At 44.9% G+C, this 24,789-nt stretch overlaps 1 protein-coding gene across 2 annotated transcripts in view; it reads right to left on the bottom strand.

The window, feature by feature from the left end:
* The window catches only part of PCSK2 (proprotein convertase subtilisin/kexin type 2), a gene marked incomplete at both ends in the record, with an annotated part of 224,750 nt that overhangs the window by 8,468 nt on the left and 191,493 nt on the right, over positions 1-24,789 (bottom strand). For both annotated transcript variants that reach the window (XM_080931075.1, XM_080931076.1), the window contains 4 exons: positions 1,887-2,114; positions 6,259-6,359; positions 9,090-9,305; positions 18,984-19,159. In XM_080931075.1, the coding sequence (XP_080787201.1) occupies positions 1,887-2,114; positions 6,259-6,359; positions 9,090-9,305; positions 18,984-19,159 (721 nt within the window). The remainder of the gene's footprint in view (positions 1-1,886; positions 2,115-6,258; positions 6,360-9,089; positions 9,306-18,983; positions 19,160-24,789) is intronic.

Raw genomic sequence — 24,789 nt, 5'->3', positions numbered from 1 at the left:
ATTTTCCTCTCCTAAGTTTAAAGTCATTATATTGGGATGGGGTTTGTAGATTCTATACTGCCAATGGGGTCAGATTACTAAGACTGGAAATTGGCAAAAATAGAGGCTCATAAAGGTCAAAAGCTCGGTGGAGAGGTCTAAATTGGCAAAGTGCAGATTTGAATTCAGGACTGGGTAACTGACCACAACAGCTGCAGAGCATTCAAGACTGAAGGGGAACAGAAGAGGACGCCATCTTAGTCTGATCTCTTTAAGTTCAGATGATCATCCGGAAAGGCAGGAGTGGGAAGTGTTTGAACTGGACAGCGGGGCAGATTTAAGTGGCATACATCCCAGGGGTGAATCCTCACAATGGCAAACTAACTCGTCAATGAGAGTGAATGAGAGATTACTCCATGCAACAATGGGGGGGGGGGCGCATCTCACAACTTTAATGTTGAGCAGAATAAACAGGAAACAGAAACACCTATGTAATCTGATTGCACCTGAACGCCAGAGTTGCTATAACGAATCCACAGTGAGAGGAATATTAATAATGGCTGTAGGTGGAGTGTGTCTTCCAGTTGGAAGAAAACATAAGGAGCATATCAAGGCGGGTGGGGTGCAATCTTTCTATGGGTGATAGTTCCCCAGTTGCAAATATTTATTAAAACTCAAATAAGATCGCTGCTATGAAACACACCACAATCCCAGCACTCTGGAGGCTGAGGCAGGAGGATTGTGAGCTGAAGTCAGCCTATACTACACTATGATTTCTTATTTTAACACTGCTCTCCACAAACAAATACTTGCATTCTGGGACTTTAATGGTATGCAATGGAATACAGAAATTACTAGCTTAGTAATGGACCAATGGGAATAGAAAGAAATTAGATGAGGAGGTCTCTTTACTGACCAATTTTCTTGTCACACAGGGGAAGCAGGATGGAGAGTAGCTAGATTTGACCGAATCAATGGCTTCTGTGTAGGGAACTCACTCAGATGCCTCTAAATCAGTCCACCTCATTCGGAATAAAATCAATCTGGTCTCTTGTCCCACAAATAGAGTGAACAGTAGTTTAGGCCCACACTAGACCATTGTTTGACAGTCAACATAAACTACAAGTATACATTGAATGTGGTCAAATCTCACAAATATGATTTTCCACACAAGAATGTAGGTGTAAAAGAAAACACAATATAGGTTCCATTTATATTCAGTACTGAATAGCAACACACTCTGTGGAGTTAGAATAGAGATTAGAATAGAGATTACTCTTGGGGAGACAATGATGGGAGAGATCTCAGTGTGCCTCTGGGACACTAGCCATGTTTAATTACTGATCTGCATGCTTGCTAAATTGGCTGATTGATCTGTGCATCTACAGATAATGCTGGAAACCATGGAGGCAGCCATAGCACAGGTCCTGAGTTGCTCAGCCGTGTTCTGGGTCATGTTTCCTGCACAGCTGTGCGTCTCTATAGCTTTGCCCAGCAGCTGATTGTCCCAAATGAAATCCAGGGTGTTTCCTGTTGTGGAGAGGGACTCTGGGACTGTCGTCAATGGGCACCTTCCACAACATGCCAGAAGTTCTGCCCCTGTAGATTTATGTTAAGTCAATACATGATTGGACAGGGAGAGGAGGTGGGAAAAAGAGGAGGGAACGGAAGAGGAGGACTCAGGGAGAAAAACGGAAGAGGAGGGTCAACGGAGAAGGAGAGGAGGGAACGGGAACAGGAGGCCTAGAAAAACGGCAAGTTAGAAGGGATCTCCTAGGAGGGGAATAGAGAGTGTAGTGGTAAATCTGCCCAATACAGACTCACTTGTGTTCCTGAGTACCGAGTTGTGTTTTCTTGGAATGTGTTTGTTTGGGTTGGATAGGATATTGCAACATGCCCCTACTTACTCAGGGTTCTGCACCGAGCCTCCCACACAGTGGAATCTCTCCGGGACGGTTTTCCAGTCTTTAGCCATTTTCACCATGGCGCCTGCATCGAGGACGCCGTAGCCGAAGAGGTGATTAAATTCCAGGCCAACGCCGTTCCGTCGCCACTGGTGAATCTCATCGTGGAGCTGGTTCCGTTTGGAGGTGAGCACGGTCAGATGCTGCATGTCTCTCCAGGTCAGGTCCAGGCTGGTTATGGGAGGCGGAGAGGGCAGAACAAAGACCAGTGAGGGAGGAAGACATACGACGGACAAGAAACACTGAATGTCCCCTTAGGGGATTTAAAACCTCTATGAACTTTCAACTCAAGAAAGGTGCTCATGTACTACCTAGAACCATCATATACGTCAATTAAAACTATTGTTGCTGTCCTTACTTTTAAAATGTATTTCTTAAGAGCATTTTGCACATATATTGGAGCAGCAAAGATGTAAAAGATGGGAAATACCAAGGGTTGACAAAGATGTGGAGCGACTGGAACTCAGACTTTGCTGGTATGTGTATAAATCATTGAAAAACTATAGGCTGTATCTACTCAGGTTGTTAATGTGCATGGCATAGCTTAATAATTCCTTTCTTAGATATGTATCATGCTTCCCACACACAGACCTGTGCCTTCAAGGGGGAAGGTTCAAGGCAGATCAACACTTCTGGGAAGACTGGGAGCACATCTGACCCATTCTGAAGCGACTGTGTGTGGCTAACTGCTCTGTTTTTCTAGAATGGGCTTCTGAGCTTACAAATGCTAGAAGTGTTGACAAATGAGAATCTGAGGAACCCAAGGGCTGGCCAGCAGGTGGAGGAGTTTTTATATCCACCATACAAAGCCGTGTCTCCAGTGTCTGCTGAAGTTTTCCTTATGGATGGGTTGGCCAGGGGTGTGTGAAACAGAACATAGAACTTCTCACTTCTGAGATAAAGGAGAACAGTGTAGACTCACTTAGCCCAGTGTGGCATAAATGTCTGTGTACGCCTGTGAGTAAAATCCGATGCCTTATCATTGCCTCTTTAAAGAGCTGCCGAATTGATAAAATATACTGTTCTACCAAAGAGATACTTCAAGAATTTGCCCAAAGCTTAACCCTGAAATATCAGTTCAAGATCCACAGGCTATTAAATAATGGCGGAGTAACATTGTAGATTATCCGCATTGGAGGCCATTGAATAACTAACACTACCTGTTCTTTCCTGTTACACTGATCTGTGGAACAGTTTGGAGAAAAGGTCACATGTGTGTGGTAAGGTATAGCACAAGATATATTCCATGCATGCCTATTGAGTGTCTCTCACATCCAGACCTTGGACTAATTAAAGCTTTGTCATAGGGCATTCCTTGTCTTCACAGAGTCTGTAGCTTAGGGGACAGGTGGGCAGCCCAACATTGAAGCAGTGAGAATTGTCAGGACACAGGAGCTCAGACTGCTGCAGGACCCACAGTGTAGGTCCTGAGCTGTCCCAGACAAACCGCTTCACTGTGGTCCTCAGGCCTCTCAAATCAGGACCCCTTGGGCACTCCTGTGAGATACAGGCTCCCAGACCCTTCAGATCAGCGTTTGGGAAGCTATAGGTTTGAGAGTTTGGAGTAAGATGACCTCTGAGATATTTCTTCAATACACCAATAGTAGAGAGCATGGGCTTAGGCTAGTGTTCTGGGTCTTGGTCACATCTTTTAATCATCAAGGAACGGTTAAAAATATGTTGGAGCAGATAGGTCTGAATTCCACAAGATTGCTGCCAATGCTAGGGATTGCCTCTTTCAGGTCCAGTCAGGCTGAGAAAACTCCAGCTTTAGACTCCAGCACACGGGAGTAAATTGTGTGAAGCTGGATAAATTACTTCAACATCCGAGTCCCAGATTCCTGTCTTTGCTGTGTGGAAGATGTCTTGAAAGTTTGTTGAGGAGTAAATATAGATAGTGTATGTAACGCAGGTCAGGTGTGTAAGTTATCTCCTGCAGCACTGGCACTCAAGAAAGTTTGTTGTTAGTAACAGAAGCAAGATAGAAAAAAAAATTTGACAATGATATTTAGGAAGTCATTTGAACCTAGTGGATGGCCTGATTTTGAATTCTTGGCATGTAAGGTTAACAGTAATCAGGACAGGATATTGCCCACAGGTAGAGACCACTACAGAAAACCCACAACCAATCAAAATGCAGAACTGTTGAGCTGAGTCCCAGTGGATTTATCTACAAAACATTCCTGCCCAGAAGGCTCTGGGGACATTGCGGAAGAGGGGATGGAAAGACTGTAAGAGCCAGAGGACCAGAGCTTTTGTTTTGAGATTGTGTCTCTTACAGATGTCAGAAGCTATACTCACAGAGTCTTATCAACAACAAGGACAAAAATAGCCCATGAGGCCTTAACTCTATACAAAGAATTATATGTAATTCAGGGGAGCTGAGAACAGGAAAGATGCCAGGGAAGAGAACACCATTTGGTTGTCCAGTGCTAAATGGTCAGCTCAGAAATCATACACACAAGTTAACACTATATGGACAGGTTATACTTATGAATACATGTGTGCAAATAATTTTATATATTTATAATCTATAATATATTGGTCTAATATCTATTATCTCTATCTATCTATCTATGTATTTATCTACTTATCTATGTATTTATCTATCTATCTAATATGCAATTATAATAAAAAAGAGGCCATAGAAAGGGGTATATGATAGGGTTTGGAAGGAGGAAAGAAAAGAGAGATGATAAAATTATAACCTGAAATTTTAAAAAAATTAAGAAAAGAAACAAAAGAAGCTCAGTTTTATTCAGAGCAGCAACACATATAGTAACATTGTATTTATCAGCTTCCTTTGAAGTGTGAGGTGCTCTCGTGAACATTTCTAGCCAATGAGAAATAAATAGAAGCTCTGGGTGGGGTTTCTTGGAAAGCCCAGGCACTGAGCGTGTGTGCAGAAAGAATGGTGATTGGTAGAGGGCTGTTTAGCATTCGGTGGTCTCTCTTCTCCCTCCAACTTACTGAGGTTGTCCATTGTGCATGTAATGTCTGGGGAGTGGTGACATTTTACTTGCCCGAATCCCAAGGAACTACCCTACATCTTGTCTAGTGAAGTTGAAAGGCTGAAGAGAGATACTTCCTTGGGCTCACAGCCGACTGAGCAAAGCCAGCTTAGATCCCAGGATCTGCTGAGATCCTGTGATGATTGATCTCAGCTTCTGCTAATGCCTGCCATGTGTGAGGAAAGTCTGGCTTTTGGGCTTAGAAGGGCAGAGGTATCTGTCCTTCACAGTCAAGTTCTGAACAGTGTTCCACTCATGTTGCCCTAAAACTTAAACCTGACTTTTGCTGGAAAAAAGTCAACATTCAGACAGAGAGGAAACAATGAATGTCTGCCTCTGTTGTCTGTTTTTGTTTATGTTTGTTTTTGACTTTTGGGACAGGGTCTTTTTATGTAGCCCAAGCTAGCCTCAAATTCCATTTTACCCTGCTGCAGCCTCCTGAGAGCCTGGACTTCAGCCTACACCACCGTGTCTCCTCAACTTTTGTTTCTTTGGCAGATAAGAGAGCGCATTGAATATGTGGAGAGAGAAAAGCAAGTCTGCCTGGATATTGGTGCTAGAAACTGTGGTTACCTAGCAACTTCTGACAAGGATGGGAACTTAGCTCTTCTACCTGAGAAGCCTGAATCCAACTTCCCACAAATTGCTGGGTTATCTGTTCTCTGACTTCCCCATATAATCTCTGTTTATCAGTATCATGACCAGCCTCTGATTTCCCAGAGAAGGTAAGCAGGACCCTCATAGGTATTACCACTGATGCTTAAACCTGAGCTACATTCAGGTGGAGCCACACGTGGCCTCTCCATGGGCTGTTAGAACATAGGAAATGATGTCTTATCTGCCACCTACAGGGCTTCCCAGGAAAGCCTATTTCTTGGATGACTCTGCACAGTTTCACCCGTTTTGTCTTGGTGCGGAGAAGCAGATTCATCTTGTATAGGAACAACTTTGATCGTTGTTCCTTCCTTTGGCTGACTGATAGCAGGAGTAAAATATCGGAGTGACTCAGAACACAAAGGAGGGTTTCAGGAAGAAAGAAGCGTGTTTGTCCTGTATTCTGGTGTGTAAGTAAGTTGCTGATTTATACTGTGGGTGTTGGAGCCTTCTGTTCTTTTGGGAATATTGTACGCATCTGACTGTGTGTCATGGAAGCCTGCGAGCTTTTTAAAAATATCTAGCTGCGTTCCTTAGCTCCGACTTTCTAGGCCCTCACATCCATGCCTGTCTCCGGACACCTGGCATGTGGGCGGACACACACTAATCTACCCTTCAGAGCTGGCGGCCAGCTCCAAGGTGAAACATACTTAGCCTCCAAGGCCAGTGCGAACACGCCAGCTGCCTCAGGAGCAGCTGCAGATGTCCCAGAATGTCTCAGAGTACAGTTGCCATACAGGTCTGTGGTGGCCTGGAAGAGAAGATATTGAATAACGAATGAACAAACCACACTGAGCTTCAGACGAGCTAAGGTCAGAATGGAGCCCTTGTGTCTTATGTAAACTCTGAGCCGCTGATGTCAGTGGACTGGGCTGTACTGAGCTTGGCTTTAGACTTATCACGAGTCTGTCACAAGATAGCATGACTTGTATTAGCAGTTTTCTCTTCCAGAAGGAAAAGTGGTTATCCCCAAAGTAGACCAAATATCTGAAGTCTCCCTAGAAAGGGCAGGTTATTCAAAAACAAATATTCTTCTCCATCTTGAGTTTACAAAGAGATTCTGAGATGTGCTAAAAAACCGTGGTAGTGTGTTGGTTACCTGCAAACTTTATTCATGGGAGCAGGTGGTACTTGCATGTTAAAAGACTTTGAAATGAGAACAATTTCATTTTTAATATTTGTGAGAGCTAGAGCTTTCCCTAAGATCATGTACAAACCGCAGAAGTTCACTCTCTGTAGCAGGTGTTCTCAACCTACGGCTCATGGCCCCCTTGGGGGCAGCAGATCGGATCTCCTGTGCATCCTATATTTAATGATTCACAACACTGGCAAAATTACAGTTATGATATAGCAACAAAAACAGTTTTATAGTTGGGGGACTCACCACAGTGTGAGGAACTGTATTAAAGGGTCACAGCATTAGGAAGGTAGAAAACACAGCTCTAGAGGGCAATTTATTTATTTATTTATTTAATTTTAATATTTTTTTTGAGGCAGGGTTTCTCCGTATAGCTTTGGCAGTCCTGGAATCCACTCGGTAGACTAGGCTGGCCTCAAACGCAGTGACCCACCTACCTCTGCCTCCCAAGTGCTGGAGTTAAAGGTGTGTGCGCATCACCACCCAGATAAGAGTTTGAGGAATAAAGGATTAGGAAGGTTTAAAGGTATCTATTAGGAAAACTATAATATTAAAAATAGGGCCCTTCTCTAGGCAAGTACAACAGGAGCCTAGAAAAAAGCTAAATACACTTGGGGCCTGTGGGGAAGGGCCAGGCTTTCAGAAGCTGGAGTGAGGTACCATAAACAGAACAGGATGGGGGCTGCCCTCCACTGTTCCTTTCTGTTGCTGCTAGAAGGAGCTGGCATATCCCCTTCATTAATCTTAGGACCACAGAGGGATTAGTAGTTGTTGAGGGGTTGCATCTTCTAGGCAGGTTTCTTTCTCTTCGATCATCTAGGAGGCTGACTGGCCAAGGCTGAGACCAGAGGAAAGCGTGGTGTTGAAACCCTGATGATAGTAATGACTGTGTTCCAAGCTCCCGTCCTCTCTCGTAGAGGAGTCTCAATGGCAGTGGGAGGCCAGCCAAGGTGTAACTTACCCATGACTTTATTTTTTTCTCTATGGCAGCACCCATTTATTTATTCTGTCCTTTTAAAATTGGATATATTTTGTTTATATTTCAAATGTTATCCCCTTTCCCGATTCCCCTTCAGAAACCCCCTATCTCACCCCCCCTCCTTGCTTCTATAAAGGTACCCCACCCCTCCCACCTCCCCACCCTGACATTCCCTTACACTGGGGCATCGAGCCTTGGCAGGACCAAGAGCTTCTCCTCCCACTGATGCCCAACAAGGCCATCCTCTGCTACATATGCAGCTGGAGCCACCGGTCCGTCCACGTGAACTCTTTGGACAGTGGTTTAGTCCCTGGGAGCTCTGGTTGGTTGACATTGTTGTTCTTTATGGGGTTGCAAATCCCTTCAGCTCCTTCAGTCCTTTCTCTAACTCCTCCTTTGGGGACCCCGTTCTTAGTTCAGTGGTTGGCTGTGAGCATTCGCCTCCGTATTTGTCACGATCTGACAGAGCCTCTCGGGGGACAGCTATATCAGGTTCCTGTCAGCATGTACTTCTTGGCTTTTAATTGTATGTCAAATATCGGGCATAGGAGACCAAGGAGATACTGGAATATGAGCAAGGTAGCAAGAGAGGGAGAGACCCTTGAAATGTTACTGTGCTCTGCAGCTAGGGGTGGGGTGGGCATAATTTTGTGTTATACCAGTTGCTCTGGAAGAAGATGGTTTTCTCTGGAGCAAGGGGGTGGGGATATGAATGAGTGTACCCCGTGACTCTTAATTTGTGTTTTAAAAGTTATGGATCTGTTTTATAATAGGGTAAAATCACACCTTCTCCCCCTGAGAAATACGCAACTGTGCTTGCTGCTGCTCGTCTATAGGAGGTTTAGAAGCCAGATAAGTCCCCCATTGATGATGAAGATGATGATGATGATGATAATGATAATAATAATAATAATAATAATAATAATGATAATAATAATAATAATAATAAAAATAAAATAATAATAATACTGGGGATCCAACCCCTTGGTGGTGTTTCTGACTTCTTACTGGGGTATTTTCTTGGGACCCGTGACATGGTGCCTCAGTCTTTATGATTATAGTTATTCTCATAAGTGACATGCCAGGGAAACTTATTGATAAACCGGAACTCATCATCACCTGTATAACAAAACAAGGAAATCTCCCAGAAATGAACCTGAAAAGGCTCACCATCCCATTTTGCTTCTGGCCTGCAGAAGGTAGAGGTCTCTACCTTGGTAAAGCACAATTGGACACGGAGAAAGCGGATGTCCTCCTGAGAAGCCGTGATAATTTACGAAGGGGACAGAGTTGGGAGACAAGCCAGTTATAGAGGGGCTCCTCCTGGCCACAGGGAAAGGGGTCAGGAGGTAGCTTGCACTCACCACACCAGCCTCAGGGTTTCGCTTCCTCCCATTGCTGAAGGTAGATGCTAATGTGGAAGAACAGCTCTCATCATACAAGGCGGTCCTGCCATCGTTGATGGCCGAGTTGATGGAGATGGTCCACATGCTTGATGCATAGCCGTCACAATTGCAGTCATCGTAGCTGCCGCCATCCCCGGAGGCCCACACGTAGATGCTGCCTTTGCCCCCACGGCCCTGGAAGGAAGATACGGTGCTAAGTCCGGCATTGAGGAGCCAGGGGCTGCAGGTTTGCGGTTCAGGGAAGGTTTCCTGTGCTAGTAAGGTTCTGGCTTAAGCAGGGTCAAGATTTGAGCTAATGCAGCTCAAATAGCTGACTTCATTTTACCTGACTAACAATTATTCTTCTGATGGGAGCTGGTGGGAATGATGTCATTGCTCAGAATGATATAAAGTCACCAGAATTTTATAATCTTAGCTGAGAATAGGAGGCCAACAAAAGCTGGAAGCAGCACCTTAAAACTCACCAATAAAAGTCTTAAAATTCACCAAAGAACTCAGCAAAACATAAAGACTGCAACACGCTCATTGTAAAAGGTGTCAAAGTATACGGAAAAACAAAGTTAACCATCCAGGCTCACCAACCACTGTGATCTTACTTGTCATCTTACATGCAAGTGAAAATTTGAGTGTATTTATAGTGATAGTTATTTTACATACATATGCTTATATTGAACTACATAAAATATATATGAAGATAGAAGTCCAGAGAATATGTTTAACCAAAATAATATAAAAATCCTACATATGCGCACATAGCTTTTTTTTTTTTTTTTTTTTTTTTTTTTTTAAGCCCAGTTGGATTTTAACAGAATCCTATTGGGAATGTTTGCTGCCATTTGATTGGTGCAAGGGACCAGCTCTAGGAATAAAGCCTAATGTGGGGAACTAACAAACAGCCAGTGACACCTGCATTCAAGAGGTTGGCACAGTGGTTACTCCCATTCGGCCATTAACTCAGCCAGTAGTTGCAGAAGCTGCGTTGTGAACGAACCGGAGTCAGTGCTGCTCTTGTCTGACCCGTGCTCTGGGTGTTTTTTTTTTTTTTTTTTTAATCTTTCCTGCCCTCTGTGACTAGTCTCTTGTGTGCCTCAACCAGGAGCGGGCCACTGGCTGTTTGCTTTTTCCTCTGCTATCCTACAGGGAATGGGGTTAGGGGTAGGTGGGGTGGGTGGGGAGGAGGGGAGTGAGGGGCAGGTGTACCAGCTCCCCTTCCTCCATAAGTTGGAGCAGGGTGTCAGACGACCTCTAAAGGAAGGGTGGAAGAGAGAGGGGGAGGGGAGGGAAAGAACAAGAGTCTGGGCATTCAGAGAGACAGGGGAAGCCTGCCTTTGTGAGGCTGCTGGGGGTCTGTGGTTCTGATTCAGTGGTTCAAGGTGTGATATCATTAGAAAACAAGGGGCTGGATCACCACCAAGGCTTGTCTGCCTCTTGACAAGAAGTGGCATTCTGGATTTCTTCTAATAAAACTGGGAATTAATTAACCTGTGACTTAGTGAGTCAATATGTCCACAAGTAATTGTTTGACTACAAACTGGGAGTTGTCTTCAGATTCTTGGTAAATCTATTCAACTGAAAGACTCCATCAAGACAAGCCACTGCTCCTAGGAACCACAGCAGAGGAGAAAGAGATGGTTTCTGCACAAGGTGTGGAGGGACATATACCTGGGTTCAGATTAGGGCAAAATATGTGGGTAACCCTCCCTTACCAGCTCCTGGGCAGACTGCCAGCCAGTTAAGCGACCTTGACACAAAGAAACACTTTGGTGTAGGGGATGTTAACTGTGGCCTCTACTTGTATAAGTCCAGGTATCTAATGTTCTTTGTGATAAGATGTTGCAGTTTTGCCCAAGAAAAGAAGGGATCTATTTTCTATCCCTCAGGTCCTGACTGACTTCATGTCTTGATCTGCCCATCAATATGAGAAAGATGTCAAGGAGGCAGATTCTAAGCTTTGTGGCCTCGAACTCACAGAAATCTTCCTGCCCCAGCCTCCCAAGTTTTCACTTTGACATCTTAGTACAATAATGTGCTTCAAAAAGTTATTTAACGTTTTATTGTGAAATGTGTACGAAATATATAATAATTGAAATATATAGACTATGGAGAGGGAAATAGAAATCCTTTATAACTTGAGAATAAATGATTCTTAATGCAATTTTGTGGGTTCTTGACAGTTTTATATAGAGAGACAAAGTATTAGAACAGCTTTAGAAATGAACCTAGGACAATAAAGCAGATTCATTTTATTTGTCCTGCTTAAAAATGTGCTTTTTACTATTATATAATTAATATCTACTCATGTGATTAATACTGTTCTATGTCATGTTTTATTAGCCTTATTAAACAGACATTTCACAATTTACTCTCCTATTCTAGACATATGTGGAATATTATTTCTAATTTAAAAAGACCTGCCTCCTCCTCAGAGGCTCTGTCAGAGTCATACAGATCCAGTTGAGGATGCTTGTAGGTAACCATCGGACTGAATATGGGGACTCTAATGAAAGAGCTAGAGAAAGGACTGAAGGAGCTGAAAGGGGTTGCAACCTTGTGGGAAGAACAACATTATCAACCAACCCCCACCCCCAGAACTCCCATGGACTAAAACACCAGCCATTGAGCACACATGGAGAGACCCATGGCTCCAGGTGCATATGTAGCATTGGATAGCATTCTCTGGTATCAAAGGGTAAAAAGGTCTTTGGGCCAGCGGAGGCTCATTTTCCCAGTGTAGGGGAATTCCAAGGCACTGAGGTGGAGGGGGTGGTTGGGTGAGGGAGCACCTTAATGGAAACAAGTGGAGGGGGAGGGGAATGGGGATGGAAGGAAAGGGGACAACATTTGAAATGTAAATACAGAGAATATCCAATAAAAAATTAAAGTAAAAAACCCCTGCTTAATGTTTAAAATAAACCTAATTCTCTCTCTCTCCCCCCATCTATCTATATGTGTGTGTGTGTGTGTATACCATTTTAGCTGTTTTCTTTAGCAGAGTTACTAAAAGAAGACATTTTTGATGAGAAGAAATGTTATGTTTGAAGATTCTTCATTCACGTAACATATTTTTGCTCCATATAATGACTGTAGTATTAACATATATACATCATAGTTGTCAAAATAAATTATTTTTGTGTGGAGCTGGGGATTGAACCCAGAGCCTTGTGCATGTCAGACAGACCTCCCCTTTCTTCCGCAGAAGCTCATTTAGCCCAGGCAGACCTTGGACTCCTCATAGCTGAAGTGACCATGGATGCCTTGATCTTACAGCCTCTGCCTTCCTGTATTTCTTTTCTCTTTTGTCCCAGAAACGCAGGGAAGACTTGCAATGGTATGTGACTCATTTCAGAGGAGCTGCAGGCTTCATGCCAAGCAGCCCTCGCCAGAATGTGAGGCTTCACTGGGCTTCAGAGGATAAATCAGGACTGGTGTCCCCGAGTGCTCTGTGGCAGGAGGCATCCGTCTGCTCCCACGGCCCTGCCACTGGTGCCACTGTATCTGACCCACACTCTGATTAAATTTCAATAAGCGGCACCAGGGCTTTGCCTGGCCTGCACCTGATTAATCACTTCTCCTCAGCCAGCCCTGTACCCCTCCCTCTTGGCTGGTGGCATTCGAGCCACTCTCTTGCAAGGGGCTCATCTTCATATATTCTAGTGCCGAAACCCAATGCTTGCTCTGTGCCCTGTCCCCACTCGGTCTCATCAGCATCCCAGAGAATTCCTGCAGCTTGTCTTTAACTAGTCCTAAACTAATCATTCACAATCTCTAGTAGCAGTTCTTAGAAGCGATTAATAGCGGGGCTATTAATAGCGGGGCTGAGATCTCATCAGTTGAGCCAGGCCGAATGTTCCAGGCTTTCCTGGATGGCTGTGTTTCCTTTATGAGAGGGAAGAGCCTCACGAGTTGTCACTGTTCTCTCTCGTGTTGTCAGAGGAACGGACGATGCTGGGAGCTGAGATACCGTGTTCTCTGATGGCTTGTCTGTTGCTTTATCCATCCCCCCCTGCAAGGATTGAGTCCTTCCATCCACACTGTGAATCATTTCAGAGGCTGAGTTTTGTCTGCAGGCCTCTGATTAGATTTTGCTTCAGCTGAGTTCCACTGACTGTAACAGATGGCAGATAGCATCCCAGATCCCCTGGACCTCAGAACCTCTTGGGCGTGGGGATCTCCGAATGCCAGAGTGGGCATCACTTTGTCTTAACACTTCTTCCCAAGAGGCTGAAGGCTTCTCTGTGAACCTGCTCTTTGGTTTTGACTGGTAGGGCACTGTCACCCCTTGGGAGTAAATCTCAATGGGTTTTGCTCCTTTGCACAGAACATGTTTTTACTGTGTGTTCTATGTGGATTTCTGATATTCCATGATTTTAATTGCTCATGTCGGGGGCTGGCTTGGGTACATGACCCTAACTGACCCTTTCTGGTTCTCATTACATCTCCCTACTCATTCTTGGTACTCCCTTTGCCACCCAAATAACATCAGCTTAAGTCCTCAATGTAGAGATTTCTTGTGCATTGTGTGGAAGATTCACCTGTCAATAAGAAGCTGATTGGCCAATAAGCCGGGGGAGGATCAGAAGGCAGGACAGCGGGGGGGGGGAGGGGGGAGAGAGAGAGAGAGAGAGAGAGAGAGAGAGAGAGAGAGAGAGAGAGAGAGAGAGAGAGGTCTCAGAGTTGTTACTTGAAGCTGGAGGTTACATCTGAGCATGAACTCCAGTTCAGCTCAGATCTTAAACTCAAACCTTGCCTCAGGGTTTGAATGCTTGAGATCCCGACTAATGCTGCATCCCAGTTGAGTTTTGTTGCTGTGGTAAAACACCACGACCAAGAGCAAGCAGGGGAGCAAGGGGTTCTTTTGAGTTTATAGTTCTTAGTCAATCCTTCAGAGAAGTCAGAGCACGAACTCAAGGCAGAAACCTGGAGGCTATGGGGGAATGTTGCTTTACTAAATTGCTTTCCATGGCCTGCTCAGCCTGCTTTCGCTTGGCACCTACAGTGAGCTGGGCCCTCCTGTATCAGTCCTGTATCAGTCAATGGTTAGGAAAATGCACCATGGACCAGTCTACAGGCCATTCTGGTGAGGGCATTTTCTTGACTGTGGTTCCATCTTTCCAGATGTCTCTAGCTTGTGTCAAGGTAACACAAAACTAGCCAGCACAAGTAGAGAGTAATCATTCTGGATCTCTATCAACTTTCCAGCTATACTGTAAAAATGCTTTAACTATAAACATAATATGTATACTACCAAAAGTAAAGAGGCAATAGGCCAATAGGAAAGAGGTCATTCTTTTCCTTTGATTCCAGGGACCAAACCCAGAGCTTTGTGATTGACAGAAAAGCACTTGACCATGGTGACATGCCATCTGCTAGCCTCTTCCCTTCCATCTTGCCTATTCTTTGATGCCTCTTCAAGCATCTACTGAAAACATTGAGAAGTGGCCAATTGACATTTCTGAAGGTCCAGATGAATGAGGTTTGTGTGTGAAGCACATGGTAGGCACTTGGGAATGGTAAAGGCTATGCCAATCAGAGGGGGCATTGTTAAGAGTAGAGACTCTTACCCACCTCTTTGTTTTCCTCCTCATTTTTACGACTATTATATTCGTAAAACAAAAATCACACGTAGGATATTAATATTCAAAGACAAACGTAAGAACTGCCTCTGTGATACTAACAGTCGGACTCCTGTGTGTGTGTGTGTGTGTGTGTGTGTGTGTATCATCTTTCCTAGGTGGGTTTCTCTTTAGAGTAAGTCAGATACAGATGATGAGGAGCCCTTTGCTTTTGCACACTATGCCGTCACACACACAGCACCCCCACACTGTCTAAGAAGTGTTATCTTGAAACAAAGCCCAGGGAAAAGTCAAGTGGGAAAACATATTTTCCACGGCATGGTGCACTCTCCTCTTCCAAATATTTGCATGCTGTTGTCTGAAAGTAAGCCATGGATGTTCTTTTCTTACTTTCCAGAAATCTTGGCATGCTATGATTTCACACTTGAAAAGGCCTTCCAAATGCAGTCACGGAGGTCACAGATGGAGCAAAGAGAAGGATCCAACTCTGGGATGTGACATTCAGAGGCCTGGTAAATGACAGGAGGCACCAAGGGGGAATGCCCTGTTTCAAGGGGATCTGCATTGCAAATGTGGACAGAGGGCATTCGTTCCATACTTGCCTGGGTCTTCCAGCTTTGGGTGCCAAAACACACCACGTCCACTGTTGTCTGGTCCAGGGTTGGATGCATGCTTTTTGTCAATTATGAGGCGAATCATGTGTTAAGAAAGCAAGCTGCAGATGTGTTGAAATGTTCCTTGACTACTTGAAACATGGCAGCAACACCACCTCCTGCCACTGGGTCCCATTGGTAGGGCCTTTGCCCTGTGCCATGGAATACCAGGTCTCTATACTGATCCAGGTTAGTTCAATTGCAATGGCAGATGCCAAAACCTTGTAACAGGACAGCATTTTGTTAGTTTCCCAACATGCCTTACCCAAGTGTGGGAACTGAAGGGTGTCAGATGACATGGAACTATGTACTTCCAGGACTCTGATTCTTTTTTATTTTGTTGTGCATTGTTTATCGGATATTTTATGTATTTACATTTCAAATGCTATCTCCTTCCCCCTTCTCCCATCCCTCCTCCCTCCCCCTGCTTCTATGAAGATGCTCTCACTCCCACCCACCCACTCCCACCTCTTCAACATGGCATTCCTCTACAATGGGGAAATGAGCCTTCACAGGTCCAAGGGCTTCTCTTCCTCTTGATGCCAGACACGACCATCCTCTGCTATATGTGCAGCTGGAGCCATGGGTCCCTCCATGTGTTCTCTTTGGTTGGAGTTTTAGTCCCTGGGAGCTCTAGGAAGTCTGGTTGGTTGATATTGTTGTTCTTCCTATGGGGTTGCAAACCCCTTCAGCTCCTTCAGACTCTGTTATTCTTGAACCTTGTATTGAACGTAAGGGAGGCAACTCTTAAAGAGAAAGATCATGACTTACTTAGCCAAGCTGTTCTTCATGGACAGGGTAAATGGTAACTCAGGTTGAAAAACTTGTCATTTTGCAGAAACACACTTCAGGGTCTGGGGTGCTTTGATCCCAGTTTTTTTGATCCCTCCCAAAGGGACTTTAAGCCTTACTAGGCCAAGGTTGTCTTCTACAAACAGGGAGAATATGGAGTCTGTAACTGCTATGAAGGAAAACCAGGGCTATGATGGTGAACAAGGTCTCTCTCTGAAGGGGGACATAGGAGCTCTATTTGCCAGCTTCCATGCCTGATTCCAAGCTACCAGTGTGACGTCACCAGGCACACAGGAACATTTCTGTCATTAAGATCGAATTACAACAGTCCCCTAGCCACTTTGGCAAATCTATGGGTGTCTTGTTCAGCTCCTGTTTAGGCAGTCATATCAGTGAGACTTTCTGGGTGTAGTTTCTGAAGTTGCTAGGAGACACACTCACAGCAAAGTCTCTGATCCCCTGGTTCTTACCATTTTCCGTAATGATCCCCGAGCCCTAGATGTGGCAATGTCTTGTAGATATATCCCTTGGGGCTAGGCTTCAATGGCTTCGGATTTTGATTGGATATGGTGTTCTGTAGAGTTTTGAATGCCTGCTTCTTTAATCATGATAAAGAATTATTATGATTAAGGAAGATAGTTTTTTTTTTTTTTTTTTTTTTTGAGTTTGCAAAAGAGAAGAAGAAAAACCTGTCATTGGACCAGTGATCAGCCTTCTTGGCTATAAAAGAGAGAGCAGAGGGCATCAAGGTGAAGTGGAAAAGTGACCTGGTTTTTCCACATTGTTAAAGAATCTGGCCAGATGCCCTTTCTGATTGTCTGTTCCAATATTGGGAGGGTTCATTAAATTTCTAGGAGCGCCACCACAATCTGGGCATTTTAAACAACAGCTATTTATTGCCTAGCTGCCATAGAAGGAGGCTGCTGAGGACTTGTATCAACTGAACTGCTTCCTCCCCAAAGCCTGGAGGAGGGAAGAGGCTCTTTTCCACCCTCCCCAGTCTCTGGTGAGTCCCCGGCACGTTGGCATTTGTTTTCTTGCATATGGATCTTGTATTCAACCTTGTGCAACATTCTCCCTTTGAGCATATCTGAGAGCAAACACTTCCGTTTAATAACTGTGGGCTTTTATTCCTATCATACTGGCTTAGGGGCCTGACTCACTTGACCATGCCTTCACGGTCACTAGTTATACCTGCAGTGACCTGAATTCCAAATTAGGCTATATTCGGAGACACCTAGTGTTGAGAGCTCAAGAGGAGGGGCTGGCTATACTACTAAACTGTGTAACAGAGAGGGATATATGGTCTTATATTAATGTTCAGGTCTTTGACAGAATTCATCAGTGCATAAGAGACTTCTTCGTTAGAGGTGGTGACGACTGAATATTCACCACCATACGTTGTTATCCCACAGAAGAGATAAAGAAGGTATTAGATCCCTTGATCCCTTCATGTTCTGAGCCTTTCACATAGAGCTGTGTTAATTTTGAAGACCAGGCTTGGGGAGGACATGTCTCCTAATTTGGGCCCAACATTTCCCCGGAAGCAGTGGAAACAAGCAGGGCAGAGGCTGCCAGGCTGTGATGAGCAAGGATGGGGAGGGGACCTGTGTGCTACCTGAATACGTGCCCCGAGAAAGAAAAGAAAGGGCCAAAGTGAGTGAGCTCTCAAGCCAGGGAGAACAGATAAGGTGAGGGTAGCCTAGGATTTGAACTTCAGAGCCCTAGTGTGGGTTTCCACATGTCTTAGAGCCATCTGGAACCCAGGCAGCCCAACTCTCCCTCAGCTATCTGAGGACCTGCCTGAATCACCCTACTGCCCTGATCATTCCTGCCTCCTCAAAAGACATCCTTCAGCTGAGCTACCTGGATGTCTGCTCCTGCAGGATGGAGATAGGCCGGCCATACAGCTTGGTCACCAAACATTCATATGACCCTGTTCCTCCCAGAATGTAAGTGGTTGTCAGTCCCATTTCTGTTTAGTGCGTCTGTTCAATAGTGCTACTTTTGGGTCTTAGTATCTTAGGGTTACAGCTCATGGATCCCCTGGTCATCAACAATGATGTCCCTCAGCTCCTGATAGAATATTGTTCAAATGAAGCATTGGCTACCTGCAGACAGGCCGGGTGGGGACATAGCATCTCTCACCACCTCTATCCCCAGTGCTTGGTTTAAATACAGCAGTTTAGACCAGCTTGTAAAGACAGTTTGGAAACTGATGCTCAAATCACAAATACTTGGATACTTCAGGCCCCTGGAGGAGCAAAGTTGGGTCACCCCCAATGTGCCTTTTCGGAGTTTCTGATCCACAGGACCCACATCTACAGAGGCTGTATTTGTGCCATGAAGTCTTGGGTAGTTGACTAAAGGTCATCTGTGCAAGGGACTGTGGAAAATTTCTATGGTCTGTGGGCTTTTCTAGTGTCATGACTGTATTTTTACTATAATGTCCCCTATCCCTTGAAGGATTCTACATATGACTATTTTATAGGCAACAAAGCAGGCAAGGCTGGGTGAATTCACTTGCTGAGAGCTTCTCAGATACTAGGATTTGGAATAAGGTCTTGGCCCAGGAGTGCTCTGATCCCTGAGCCTGGCCGATGTCCTGCCTAGGTGACCCCTGCCCTGTAATATAATCTCTAGAAATTCTTTACCATGTGTCTCTTACACCTCTAACCCACCTCTGTGTCTCTCTTCCATAGGATAGAAACTAACATATAGGACTATAGGGCTATAGACCCACTTCTACCTGCCTCCCACTCTACCACCACTTTATCCTCCACATTCTCCCTCATGGGTGGACCAGGGCCTTGGGGTGACAGAAGAGTCTTTACCTTGTTCACACCATCAGCCATGGCCTGGAGTGTGAGCTCTCGGGGTCCGTCAACTGTCTTCCCATTGTCTGTGGGGCCCCAGCTTGCACTGTAGATGTCGATCAGTTGAGGCATGTGACTGATGGACGAAGCCTCAATGATGTCCGTCATAAAGGGCTGGTCCAGCATCCGGATACCTGTGCACAGGTTGGACAAGAAACAAGACTTTGGCACCCCAGCTCTCAGAAGGCATGGGGATAGAGAAAAGCATGGGTTCTGGGAGGAGCTGGGGATCTTCAGTGCCCCCAAACACCGTGGTGCTCAGACAGCCCTACCCAATCCTTTTCAGACCTCATGCACAGCTTTACTTGAGACGAATTTATCTCTAAACAAAAATTACTTGAGTTCTTAATGGGGAGACATGATATACAAGGGTATCCTTACTAAGCCTTTAAGTGGGAACCCAGCCTCCAGCAATGCATAATTGATCTCTGTTGATGGGGGGGGGAGGGGAAGAAAGGTTTCTAGGGTGAATATAATAGTGTGGAAAGAGGGAGGCATCTGACACTCTGTAAGAAGCTCCAGGGTGCAAAGAGCTGGGGGAGGGGATGGAAATGTTATCAGAGGTGAGATCAAAAAAGAAAAAGGCGAGATCGGGCATGTTTGGGGTGGTGTGGCCATAGACAGAGGCAGATGCTCTCAGCCAACCACTGAACTGAGAACAGGATCCCCAATGGAGGAGTTAGAGAAAAGACTGAAGAAGCTGAGGGATTTACAACCCCGTAAGAACAACAACATCAACCAACCAGACCTTCCAGAACTCCCAGGGACTAAACCACTATCCAAAGAGCCGTGGAGGGCTCCAGCTGCACATGTAGCAGAGGATGGCTTTGTTGGGCATCAATGGGAGGAGAAGCCTTTTGTCCCGTGAAGGCTCAATGCCCCAGTGTAGCGGAATATCAGGGCAGGGAGGTGGGAGGGGGTAGGTGGGGGAACACCCTCATAGAGGCAGGGGGAGAGGGAATGGTATAGGGGGTTTCTGAAGGGAAACCAGGAAAGGGGGTAACATTTGAAATGTAAATAAAATATATCCAATATGGAGAAGGGAAAAAGGAACTATTAGTTCGTCATAGCTGACCAGGATTGTAGGGAGGACAGAGATGGAGCTCACTGTTAAACGGTCAGTGATGAGGTGTTTGGTACAGTCTCTTCCTTACGCTCATTGTCTGTCTGTAAGTCTGTTATCCCCTGATGCCTTTTGGGAGTGACATCTAGCCAGGAAGGAGTAGATCCTGATGTTTAGGACTGAACTAAACCAGAGTTGCACACAGGATCATAAGCCGAAAGAACAAAGAGGTCTCCACTTCCGCTGCCTGTAGCAACCTCTGGCTGACTACAAGACCTTTCCGAATTTACTCTCCAGCCAGCTGACTCCTCCAGATGTTGCTGACTGGTCTAGACTGCTCTCTACCAGGCTTCGCCGTGCTGTTATGCCAGCTGTAGCCTAGAGTGTTGGGAAGCTGAGGTAGGTCTGTCCGCGGGGACTTCTATGCTTTGGACGTGTCTCTTAGAGATTTGTGCTAGGTCCTGGGTACTCAGTTACAGTATGAAAGCCGAGGTAATTAGGTTGTTGTGGGGGCATTGCTCTCAGAAGGGATTCAGGTGGTTCACTGAGGACCCTGATTGGGTCCCATGAGAGTGAGTTGTTAGAAAAAGAGCAAAACTGCACTTCCCTAGTCTCTGGCTTTCTGTCACCAGGTAATCGCTCTTGCATGTACTTCTGCCATGTCCAATGGGGTCTCCTGATCTTGGCCTTTCCTCCTTCAAGGCTATGAGCCAAATAAACCTCTTTATACATAACTCAACCTCAAGTACTTTGTTATAGCAACAGACACTGAGCTAGTACAAGAATCATGAAGTGAAACACCCGGGCTATGTCTAGCTAAAATCTGGATCCCGACACTCTGTTCTTGGTTCCCATGAAGCTATAGGAAAAGACTTGTGGACAAAGGGCATTATCACTGAAGGACATCATTCTCAGCCACTATCCTCTAATGCAGTATGCACATTAATTTAGATAAAGGCCGCCCAGGTCTTCCAGGGCATGAGGAATTGACAAGATACTGCTTTTCTTCTCAAAACCTATTCTTTTTAAAAAAATTATCTTATTTACTTACATTCCAGCTGTTGCCCCCACTCTAGGTCCCCCTTCCACAGTTCCTCATCCCCCTCCCTCTCTTACCCCCAAGAGGGTGATCCCCACCTCACCAGACCCCCCTCTTTCCTGGGGCCTCAGTCTCTCCAGGATTAGGCATGTCCATCTTCTCCCACTGAGGCCAGACTAGGCAGAACTCTGCTATATATGTGCTGGGTGGGGGTGGGGCCGTGACCAGCCCACATATGCTGCTCAAGGCCTATTCTTACCTCAGGAGGCTAGGCATTCTCTTCTGCCCCCTCAGTGATGAGAAGTTCACACCCCAAGATTGAATCAAAGTTTCTCCCAGAACCCCTTAGGCAATTGCAGGGGTAGCAATTATCAGACAGTACGGTGTTTTGGTGCCTGGGGTGCTGCTATGGTGTTTACTTCTGTCCCTGGGTTCGGCATGACGCTGGGTATTTACCTCCAGATTGATGGATTAGTAATGAATGTCTGCATCTGATGTATCTGTATCTTTCCTCTCCAACAGAAATAACAGGTTCAGAAGAGTAAGTAATAAAGGCCGTAGATGGCCATTAATCCCTCGGCCTCTGCCTGAACCCTGGTCAGGTCACCCACTGATGCCATCTAGCATTCAATTATGAGTTGATATATTTTTCCTTTTGGATGAAGTTCATTTAGACTAAGACTTGGTCTGAAATTTTTAGAAGTTGTGTTTTAAGAAAGCTGAAAAGTACATTTGGCTCTGGACTTATATCTGATGTCTTAAGAAGAAACGCAGCACGGCACAGTGGTGCACGCCTGTGACTGTCCTGCCATCCCTAAGAGAAGCAACTTAGGTTGAAGTAGGAAGACTGTAGGTTCAAGATCAGAATGGTCTACTTACTAAGATCTTGTTCCAAACAAACATTAAAGAATGGTGATGTAGCTCAGTGGTAGAGTGCTTGCCTAATACATACATACACAATACACACATATAAATATACATACATACATACATACACAAACACATACAAATATACATACGCGTGTGTGTGTGTGTGTGTGTGTGTGTGTGTGTGTGTGTGTGTGTATAATCTTGGGTTTAATTCCTAACAGGTCTGCAACAATTTAACAGAGACCACTGGGCTACAGAATAAACTGAACAGAAAAAAAATTTAAGTGAAATTGTGTTTGCTGTGTGGGTGGTTAATGAACAGAGAGGCCAGAATTCTCTTGTTTCAAGGAGAATGTTCATACGGTCTTGAATTTGTCTGGTACTAATTATCCAGGCGTGGGGAGTCAACCTCAAAAAGCAAGGTGAGGCAAACTTAACACTGGTCAAAGTAGGCCTTCATTGTCCCATCAGCTGGCTGACGGCGCCCTAGGTCAGTCAGTGTGGGCAGGCAGCGTGCTTCTTCACTGTCCTGAGCTCCCTTTGTGCTGAGAAGGCAAGAGCTGATGTGTATTTATCTGACTGTTTTAGCCTCGAGGGAGGCAGGGCGGGAGGGGGGGTGGGGAACAGACTGAAAGCTGGACTCATTCAAATTCTTGGGGCCAGGCTCTTGGCATTTCTTTTAATCATGTTACCCTCCAGAGGACTGAGGCACGAATTAATTGAATGAGATACAGTATTAATTTTGCAAATGACAGCACTATTAGTGACCTTAAGTCTTTTAGAAAGGGCCTCTATCTCTCCCGTGCTCTCAGATGCCTGTGAGCAATAGGAAGTTAGTGGGGGAGAGGAAGAGAGGTGTCAGAGGAGCTGGGGTTCAGTGTTTTCACATCTGTAAGATGTTCTGCTGGTTGACGTGACTTGATGGGGCGAGCAGCTACAGGCTGCATAGCGGGCATGTCTGTACAACTCAGCCCCAGGTCTGTTCATTTCAGTAATGGTCATGGTACTCTCTCCTCTGACTTTCTCCTCTCCACACAGTTAGGAGACACAGCTTGGTGTTCCGGGGCTGCAGAGGTCCAGCACAGGTAACGTCTGTGCTCAGGAGTATTAGCCCCAGAGGCTAAGAAGCAAGTTCATGTTCAGTTTTTAGGGTCTGAACAGTCAGTATTCATGATGCTTATGGTGATTGTAATTGATTTGCTTAAGCAATGCAGCTATGAAGTGTATAAACTCATGAATGTGTTGTATAAATTAGTGGGTGATTAGAACGATGACCGACTCACAGCTGACAGAGGTTCCATGTTATGTGATCAACAGTATGCTTTTCATGGTCTTTACAGATTTGCTTCAAAACATACCTTCTGTTTTTAATTAGCACTAAAATCGAACAGGGCTATGGACTCCTATGAGATGAAGCTTGTCTGTCTCCTCGAGTGTTTCTCCTTCTATGGATATCAGCTAAGGGAGGATCTCATCTCCTGTGTGATTTCATCTGCCCTGGTTTGAAGAGGAAGGCAGCCGAGGGCAAGTCCACCTGGGCCTGCGAAGCTTTGGGCTCCTCTGGGACCATGAACTATATAAACGGATTGAAGGCCCAGGGAAGCATCACCGGAAGGCTGGGCACTGCCCTGAGCTTTCAGCAACACTAGGCTGGCAAACCAGCAAGTGATGTTATTGGGAAGGTTTGTTATTTTTGTCCACTTAAGTACTTATAATTAAGTTTTGTTTTTTCTCAGTATCCCTTTTTCAGTATATATGTGTGTGTGCACATGTGTGTATGATGTATGCACGTGTGTATAATATGTTTGTGTGTATAATATACATACACAATGTATATGATGTATGCATGTGTGTATAATATGCTTGTGTGTATAATATACATACACAATGTGTATGATGTGTGAATGTGTATATGTTTGTGTGTATAATATACATACACAATGTGTATGATGTATGCATGTGTGTATAATATGTTTGTGTGTATAATATATATACACAATGTGTATGATGTATGCATGTGTGTATAATATGCTTGTGTATATAATATACATACACAATGTATATGATGTATGCATGTGTGTATAATATGTTTGTGTATATAATATACATACACAATGTGTATGATGTATGCATGTGTGTATAATATGTTTGTGTGTATAATATATATACACAATGTGTATGATGTGTGCATGTGTGTATCATGTATTGTGATGGTGTGAATATGCTTGGCCCAGGGAGTGGCACTATTAGGAGGTGTGGCCTTGTTGGAGGAAATGTGTCACCACGGGTGTGGGCTTTAAGACCTTCATCCTAGCTGCCTAGAAGTCAGTCTTCTCTTTGCCTTCGGAACAAGATGTAGAACTCTCAGCTTCTCCTGCACCATGCCTGCCTGGATGCTGCCATGCTCCCGCCTGGATGATAATGGACTGAACCTCTGATCCTTTAAGCCAACCCCAGTTAAATGTTGTCCTTGGTCATGGTGTCTTCACAGCAGTAAAACCCTAACTAAGACATGTATATGTATGTATGTGTGCATGTATGATGTGGTGTGTGTGTTTACATGCCATGGCATGCATGGGAAGGTCAGAGGACACGTTCAGGAGTCAGTTTCCTTCTTCCCTTCTAGATTGCAGGACTGAACTCGGGTAATCAGGCTCACGTGGCTGCATGCTCACCAACTGAACCATCTTCCAAGTTCAGTCCTTTTGCTGAACAGGTAACATGTGGTCTAAAAGTGAAATTTTAAAAAGGAGACGAATTGGGTTATCTCCTTACATAATTACCCAGCAAGG

The sequence above is a fragment of the Micromys minutus genome (assembly GCF_963924665.1).
Source record: "Micromys minutus genome assembly, chromosome: 17".
Lineage (NCBI taxonomy): Eukaryota > Metazoa > Chordata > Mammalia > Rodentia > Muridae > Micromys > Micromys minutus.
This window is presented reverse-complemented; position numbering and strand designations above follow the sequence as displayed.